Raw genomic sequence first — 9299 nt, 5'->3', positions numbered from 1 at the left:
ACAGTCAGTACAGTAGCGACTAGCCCATACTAGTAATGTTTCTGTTAACGTTAAACAAAATGAGGCACACAGTGTTATACAATTCTAAGATTCTATTGTTGACGGTTCCACGGCTAGGGACACAGTACCTCGGTTCCAGTGCTTCACAGAACTCCCTGAAGCCTTTCCCATCCACCACACGGATCGGCCTCATGTCCTTGCATATGAACAAAATCATTTTTGTGTGTGTGTGTGTGTGTGTGAGTGAGTGTGAGAGGTCTCCTTATGTAACCAGGCCACAGACACACAGACCAGTGTCTCCAGTGCCCAGCTGTGTGTCTATGAAGAGTGACCAGTCCATGTTAGACCCTCTCAATTTCAGCAGTGGACCCTCACAGTCTGATCCAAGGTGAGTTTCTTACATTTATATATTTTAGAAATACACATATGTACAAGAGCAGATCATTGTGTGTGTGTGTGTGTGTGTGTGTGTGTGTGTGTGTGTTGGGGTTCATGTACAGGCTTGGGGAGTAAGGAAATTCAAGGTCAACCCTCACAAGGCCCCAGGTCCCGATGGCATTTCAGGTAGGGCCCTCAGGGGCTGTGCTGACCAGCTAGCAGGCGTCTTCAGTGACATCTTCAACCTCTCCCTCAGCCTGTCTGTACTCCCCACCTGCTTCAAGAGGACCACCATCGTCCCTGTGCCTAAGAACACCAAGGCCACCAGCATGAATGACTATCGCCCGATAGCACAGACCTCTGACATCATTAAGTGCTTCGAGCGGCTGGTCAAATCATTCATCTGCTCCTCACTGCCACCCACCCTGGACCCCATGCAGTTCCCATATTGATCCAACAGGTCTACAGACGACGCCATCGCCCTGACAGTGCACACTGCCCTCTCCCACCTGGAAAAAGGGAACTCGTATGTGAGGATGCTGTTCATTGACTACAGTTCGGCATTCAAAACCATCATCCTTTCCAGACTCGTCTCTAAGCTTGTGGACCTGGGACTAAACACCTACCTCTGCAAATGGATCTACAGCTTCCTGACGGGGAGGCCACAGGTGGTGAGACTCGGTGACCGCACGTCAGCCACAATGATCACAAACACTGGAGCCCCCCAGGGCTGTGTGCTTAGCCCTCTCCTGTTCTCCTTGTTCACTCACGACTGTGCGGCAATGCACAGTTCCAACCTCATCGTGAAGTTTGCTGATGACACAACCATCGTAGGCCTCATCACTAACAATGATGAGTCAGCCTACAGAGAGGAGGTTGACACCCTAACTACTTGGTGTCAGGAAAATGACCTCTCTCTCTCAACATCAGTAAAACTAAGGAGATGATTGTGGACTTTAGGAGACGGCAGGGGGTGGAGCATACACCCCTTCACATCAACGGATCTGAAGTGGAAAAGGTCAGCTGCTTCAAGTTCCTCGGGGTCAACATCATCAATGATCTCACCTGGTCTACCCACACTGATAAGGTGGTTAAAGCTGCCCGGAAACGCCTCTTCTTCCTGAGGAGACTCAGGAAGTTTGGCATGAATCCAGACATCCTCACCAACTTCTACAGATAAACAATAGAAAGCATCTTGACTGGTAGTATCTCAGTGTGGTTTGGGAGCTGCACAGCCATGGACCGTAAGGCCCTACGCAGTGTGGTCAGATCCGCTGAGCTCATCATCGGCAGGAAACTCCCATCCCTTCAGGACATCTACCTCACTAGATGCCTCCGAAGAGCTGGCAGGATCCTAAACGACTGTCATCACCCATCCTTCAGATTGTTCACGCTGCTGCCTTCTGATAGGCGGTTCCGAAGTATTCGGTCTCGCATCCGCAGACTAGAGAACAGTTTCTATCCTAAGGCCATCAGACTCCTAAATGAACAATAGTGCACTCTCATCACTTTACACTCGCCACTTTACTCTACACAGGCTCACTTTCACTGCTGTTTGCACTACATTTGCAATATTGCACCACCCACATACTGAAGTGTCTATGTCTCTGTGTTCCAGGGTTAGTATAGGTCCCTTTCTAGTCATGGAAGGAAGCAACCATCTCCAAACTGAGCCTGCTCCTGCCAAAAGGGCCAAACTACCAGGTGAGTCTTGAAGTCTCTCAGATCTGCTTCCAAGGTTTCCTGCATGAAAAGAAACATAATTTAGTTAAGAAACAAAATGATGGTGACCTTTTGACCATTGTTCTCTGTTACTCTTCTTGAAATATGAATTAGAGAGACGATAACAAATTAGTATGATGCTGATCTGTTTTGTTTGTTTGTTTGTGTGTTTGATGTCAAACAGATGATCTTCTGAACAGAGCACTGGTGAATCATAAAGCCAGTATGAAGAGGAGGTTTGAGAGCATATCTGAAGGTGTCATAAGATCAGAGACTCAAACACTCCTGAACAAGATCTACACAGAGCTCTACATCACAGAGGGGGAGAGTGAAGGGGTGAATAATGAACATGAAGTTTGGCAGGTAGAGTCAGCATCCAGATCACAAACTACAGAAGACACAGCAATCCACTGCAATGACATCTTCAAGCCCCTACCTGGACAGCAGAGAGCCATCAGAACTGTCATGACCAAGGGCATTGCTGGCATTGGAAAAACCGTCTCAGTGCAGAAGTTCATCCTTGACTGGGCAGAGGAGAAAGCTAACCAGGATGTAGATTTCATGTTTATACTTCCGTTCCGTGAGCTGAATTTGGTCAAACATGATCAGTACAGTCTTCACAGACTCCTGCTGGACTTCCACCCTGAGCTGAGGGAGCTACAGGATGGTGAGTACAAAGACCGCCATATTGTGTTCATCTTTGATGGTCTGGATGAGAGCCGACTTCCGCTGAATTTCCAAGAGAACCAGCAGTTGTCTGATGTGACACAAACATCATCAGTGGATGTGTTGATGACGAGCCTCATTCAGGGATCTCTGCTTCCCTCAGCTCTCATCTGGATAACCTCCCGACCAGCAGCAGCCGGTCAGATCCCTTCTCAGTGCATCAATCAGGTTACAGAGGTACGAGGGTTCAGTGATCCACAGAAGGAAGAGTACTTCAGGAAGAGGATCAGTGACCAGAATCAAGCCAACAGAATTATCCTGCATATTAAGGCATCCAGGAGCCTCCACATCATGTGCCACATGCCAGTCTTCTGTTGGATCTCAGCCACTGTCCTTCAGCAGATACTGGAAGAGGATGATGTGAAGGAAGCCCCCAAAACTCTGACTGAGATGTTCATACACTTCCTGCTCATCCAGACTACCAGGAAAAATCAGAAGTATCAAGAGGAAAATGATGTAGAGAGAAGGAGGCTCCTGGAATTACACAAATATGTCATACTGAAACTGGCAGAGCTGGCCTTCAAGCATTTGGAGAATGGCAATCTCATGTTCTATGAAGAAGACCTGAAAGAGTGTGGCATTGATGTGAGTGAAGCCTTAGTGTACTCTGGCATGTGCACAGAGATCTTCAGGGAGGAATGTGTGTTTCACCACAAGAAGGTCTACTGCTTTGTGCATCTGAGCATCCAGGAGTTTCTGGCAGCCATGTTTGTTTTTCACTCCTACATGTCAGAACATTTTGAGATACTGAAATCATTCTTCAGTAAAAAACACAAAGACCTGCAAGCCCCCCTTCCCTTGCATGTCCTGTTGAAGGGAGCAGTGGACAAATCTTTGGACAGCAAGAATGGACACCTGGACCTTTTCCTCCGCTTCCTTGTAGGCGTGTCAGTGGAGGGCAATCAGGCCCTTTTACAAGGTCTTCTGTCAAACACACGCATCAGCTCAGAGAGCATCAAGAAAACGTGTCACTACATCAAGGTTCTGAAGAGAAAGGATCTGTCTCCTGAAAGATGCATCAATCTTTTCCATTGCTTATTTGAAATGAATGATCATTCCCTACATGAAAAAGTCCAGACATATCTGATGTCTTCGCATGGCGTCCCAGGTCGTTTGTCACCTACCCAATGCTCAGCACTGGCCTACATGCTTCTGATGTCTGAAGAGGTGCTGGATGAGTTTGACTTGACGAAATACAACACATCAGAGGAGGGATGGAGGAGACTAATACCAGCTGTGAGATGCTGCAGAAAGGCCCGGTGAGTTCCCAATTACATCCCATATGGAAATAATCAGCTTAAAACCAGTGCGTACACCACCGTATGTGAGAGCAATTTTTACAGAAATAATTTGCATTTTTTTCTGAGAGTGTGAAAACATTTTTTTTTAATAAATGTTCATAGTATTGTTACAGCACATACACTTGCAACTGATGTTCTCCTTAGTCAGCTAGTTGTAACGGATGGTTTACATTTTTGTTTTAATGATTAAAGCTATTTCTGCTGTTCCAGCATTTATTCATGTACTAGTTGTCAGCACGACCAGAATAGAATGATATTTAGTAAATGTAATAGAATAATGTATATTTGTGTTACATCAAACTGTTTTTGAAAATCCCTAAATCTTCTCACCCCACTGTTCTTTAACTTGTAAAAAAAAAACATTTAAAAAAAACTAAAAGAAAACATTTCAAGGAATGAAATCTGGTGAAGCAGACATGCTATTTGATACTTTAAGTTTCGAACATATAGCTGTGTATTAATGTGCATACAATATGTATACATGTATGTATTCAATGTATACTTAAATCACCTAGAAATCTGCTGCACATACTGACATATGATTTATAATTGTAGACTTGCTGGCTGCAAACTAACAGAGAAGTCCTATGAGATTGTGGCCTCAGCTCTACAGTCTGCAAACTCCCCCTTAAGAGAGCTGGACCTCAGTCAGAATGACCTGCAGCAGTCAGGAGGAATGCTGCTCTCTGCTCTACAGAGTCCAAACTGCAAACTGAAGACACTGAGGTCAGTAATGTAGTAGACTGTGTTAACGGACGCATACTGTTAACTGTAAACTGTTAACCAGACAATAGTAACAAGTTGTACTCTAGGCAGACTTTTCTCTCTGATTTCAGTCAGTAAAACTGTTCACAGACGCCTTATCTACATCATCATATTGTTTAGGTGTTATGTGTGTGTGAGAATGTGAGTGTATAAAGCACTGAATCCACACTGAACTGAAGATACAAAAGTTAATTTTCAAGGAGGCTGTACAAGATGGTATTTTCTCCTCCAGCAAAACAGTGACCATGATATTGACAGAGCATTGCTCCAAATTGGGCAAGACATATTTATAAAGGAAGCAGTCAAGCTGTAATGCTACAAAGTTTGTAATTTTTGCAAATGGAGGATTATTTGATGAAAACAAATTCCAAGCACATAATTATTATTTCAATCTAAAATTATATTTTTGAATAGACCAATGTCAACTATATTTCTGTTAATTTTGCTCCTTATTTGATGGGTAAAGTGTCGATGTTCTGTGTCATTCTAAACTTTTGAAGAGGATTGTTTTTATACATGCTACCATGTTCTACTCTCTCACTCTACACAGACTTGCTGATTGTAAGCTAACAGAGGAATCCTGTAAATCTGTAGCCTCTGCTGTCAAGTCATTGGTCTCCCTGACAGAACTGGACCTCACAAACAGTGAACTGAAGGATTCTGGAGTTCAGCTTCTCTCTGCAGGACTAAGTAGCCCTCACTGTATACTACAGAACCTAAGGTTGGTGTTTGACTTTCATTCTAATATCTAGTATCACTCCTGATTTGAGCTTTTGATGCATGTGCTAGATTAGTTTGCTGTCCTTGAAGCACACTTCTGTCTATACAAAACCATTTGCATTTTGGAGAAAGTGACAGGACACTCCTGCCACCTATGAATGTCTCCTGTTGCACTAAGTACTTGTAATGGCGTAATGAAGGTTTGACACAAACTCCCAATTGCTTGTGTGTAGATTCTCACTATATAGATTCAGAGTGTATTTTCAAATAAAAAGAACCAAAGTGATTTCTTCAGGAGATAATAATTATTATTCTGATCCATGGTATGGATTGACCTGTCAATCAGTGTAAATCACAATTGACCTGTCGCTAAGCCCCGCCCCCCTTAGTTACTGTTGCTAACTTGGACAAGTTATCAGAGCTGACTAGAGTTAACAATGACAGCTATCAGTGTCAAAACTATATCCCAAGAGGCTTTAGACAACTTTTGGAGACGAAAGGACCTGATTTCGTCTAGAAGCCTTCTAAAGGGACTTCATTATGCAATGGAGGGATATGTATAAAATGTAAAACTAGATATGGTGGAAAACAAGCTTACATTTGAGGCGAGAATGTACAGAGTTCAATGCAAGAGGGAGAACCTCATCTCACAGTCATCGCGATTGCAGATAAATACATCCAATACCAGCATTGTTCATGCACCGCATGGGAAAGAGACAATTAATTCACCTTCAGTTAATTTAACTAATCTGGAGAGGCACTGAGATGTAGAACTACGTTTATTAAGTAGCATTAACCTGCCCCTGACAGGACAGTGTCCTAACCATATGGTCCTAGCTGTCTAGCTTGTTATTGTAACGGTGTTAATTACCGGCATGCGTGTGTTACATTCACGTTGTCATGTTAATCCATTATTAAACCTATGTATACTTGTGCATATCGTTTGTTTAATAGAATTGCCGATTTTTAGCAAACTGTCCCACAATTGACAAAGCTACGCTAGAGCAGCTGTGAATAGCTAACGTTAACGTTAGCTAGTTTGAACCAGAGATAACTTGCCTTAGACTAGCATAACATCACATGGTGAAAGTAAGCAGGTACTGGCAATGACAATAATGTGAATAATGAGTATGCCTTTTATCATGTAGGCTTAGTTGGTTGCTATAGCAAAGGAAAATTCCAACCTAACAAGAGTATGGCAGAAAGCTAATGAGCGTAGATTTCACTGTGTGGTCTGCTGATATTTGGCCCTGTCTTGTTTTCATTTAGAAAATGAGATACAATATACCCCATTGCCTATCCTCTCATGATGCCTGGTATCAGTGTTGTATCTACCCCATGCACATCGTTTGACCATTTTTGTTCAACTTACATTACAACAAACACCATGAATCAACCGAATAATCCCTGTCTCTAATGCTATCATATGGAGCTGTAAACTCAAGATGTCCGAGTGCAGCTGTTACTTAACTGCCATTGGTCCGTCTGCGTTCGTATACCACACCTGTATATTCTCTGCCTGTCAAGAGCCATTCAGAAAACATCTAATCATTTTCATAATTGTTTTCTTTCATTACTGTAAGAACATTTGTAGTGTTTAAGTAGAACTGGTACAAAGTGTCCCATTTGTATTGTTTGTAGTAAATGTCTGTTAATCTGTTTGGAATCAATTAAAATTTCTCAGACAGAGATTCCCCAATGATGCCAAGAGATGTTAGTAATTTCCTACCCCAGGAATGGAGACCTCAGTCAGGCAATGCTAGAAACATCAGGAACAATGAGGGGCATCAAGGGAGAGAGAGCATGGCTTCACATAAAGATTCACCAACTTCTCTAACAAACATGACTTTTCATTTTTTGTTTTCATTTTCAAACTTGTCTCAATACCATATCCACTTCTTCAAAACACTTAACACATTCACCATATCAGTACATTATGCAAACTAAACTATGGATACTTTTCCATTGCTTAGATACAAAATGCATTCAATGACCACGTCTCCGAAATTCATGGATACCTGTCTCACCACCAAGGTCAATATTAGTTCACCACCCTCAACTCTGTGCAACTACAGCAGTTTTTGCCGACATTTAGATACTCTGCTCAAAACAGTTAACTTACGGTTCAAAACCGGAAAAAAAAAATAGATTATTGTAGATGGCAAGATGTTTTTTTTTTTATTCAATTCATAATAATTCATTACAGTTTTCTTGGGTAATTTCACGGAACAGAAATAACATTCTCAAAGCTCTTAGTGCATTTGGCAAAATAGCCTATATGGTTCAGCACAACTACATAGATCACCTTCAAAAGGTCATATCTCACCCAAAACAGTTAAGTCAAGCTTCAAAACCAAATCATTTTCTCATATGAATAGTCATTGCCCCAAGAATGAAAGGTTCATTATCGATTGCTGTGGCTCATCTCTCGAAAAAAAAGAACATTCTCAGGGCTTTAAATACATTTGCCAAAATGACCTAGATGGTTGAGCAAAACACTAAGGCACACCTGCAAAAGGTCATATCTTTTCCAAAACAGACAACTCATCAGTCAAAACGAATTCCTTTTCTCATACAAATAGTCAGTGCCCCCAAAATGAAAAGTCCTTTTGGCATTGTTTAAACTCTGCAGGTCAAAACGTTTAGATGTTTTGTCAGTATGGCAGTGGACCATAGAAATATCCCTCAAGTGCACATTTCAATCTTGGCTAAGTCCTTTGACACTGAATGTTTACTGCAGTAGATGTTTTCTTTCCAGAATACTCTGTGTATCAAACAGAAAAAAGAATAATTCCAGCGTAGCCTACAAGGTAGCACTCCTACTGCACTCATACTGCCATGGAAATTGTTACAGTTACTGTATTGCCATACATCGTAGTTACAGTAACAGGAAATGTGTACAGCACAATATACTGTCATACAATGTAAGCACATCAATACTAAAATTATGTATAGCCTACACAAACAACACAACCTGGAGCTTCTGGGTATTGTATGGGCCAAGACTGGGAATGTGGGTGACTACACCATTCTCTAAAATGGCATCACACATGGTGATGTTGCCCCGCGCTGGCCTGGGACATTCTCCGTTGCTCCTCTTCTTCTTCCTCCTCTTCCTCGAACAGGAAGTTGCCCTTGGTTGTTTCCCTGGCCAGGTGCTTTCATGTTCATAAATTGTACTGAACTTGGACAAGCTCTAGATATTTGATGGAAGCATTTATACTCCTGGATAGGACCTGTCAGCTAACTAAACGTACTGTGTGATTGGTGATCAGATGTGTAAATCTCCCCCTTGATTACAGTTTTTCTCAATCGCTTTGGCAAATTTTTCCATTCACTGTTTACTTTTTCAAAACAGCTCACACACAGCCCTTAACTGAAGCTGAAATGACCAAAACACTATATGATGGTTGCAGAATGACACTACCTTCTCAAAAACTTATCACACACCCATCAAAACCAAACAATTCCTACAAAACTTACAATTTGTGCTCAATTGAAAATGTATGTTTTCTCATTTATTTAACAATGGATAGCAAAACTCAAAATACAGCTTTCAATATCAACCGATGAAAGCATCACCTCAACTTTTGTGCAACACCCTCCCAGTATTGACTATTTTACCACTGACAACGTACTACAATTTGGGTTTTGTACTGAGCACTCTTGCTTAAGGAATACTGTCTT

The 9299-nt window shown here is 42.0% G+C and overlaps 1 protein-coding gene across 1 annotated transcript in view; it reads left to right on the top strand.

Annotated features, from left to right (window-relative positions):
• Positions 1-338: 338 nt before the first annotated feature.
• Positions 339-9299, top strand: part of LOC308381738 (uncharacterized protein) — a gene marked incomplete at both ends in the record, with an annotated part of 29049 nt that continues 20088 nt past the window's right edge. The window contains 6 exons of the mRNA XM_080859306.1: positions 339-388; positions 839-1069; positions 1997-2082; positions 2285-4085; positions 4683-4853; positions 5443-5613. Of these exons, the coding sequence (XP_080715432.1) occupies positions 339-388; positions 839-1069; positions 1997-2082; positions 2285-4085; positions 4683-4853; positions 5443-5613 (2510 nt within the window). The remainder of the gene's footprint in view (positions 389-838; positions 1070-1996; positions 2083-2284; positions 4086-4682; positions 4854-5442; positions 5614-9299) is intronic.

Source organism: Sprattus sprattus (assembly GCF_963457725.1).
Source record: "Sprattus sprattus genome assembly, chromosome: 20".
NCBI classification, from domain to species: Eukaryota; Metazoa; Chordata; class Actinopteri; order Clupeiformes; family Clupeidae; genus Sprattus; species Sprattus sprattus.
The sequence above is the reverse complement of the archived record's forward strand: the minus strand, read 5'-3'. Positions and strand labels throughout refer to the sequence as shown.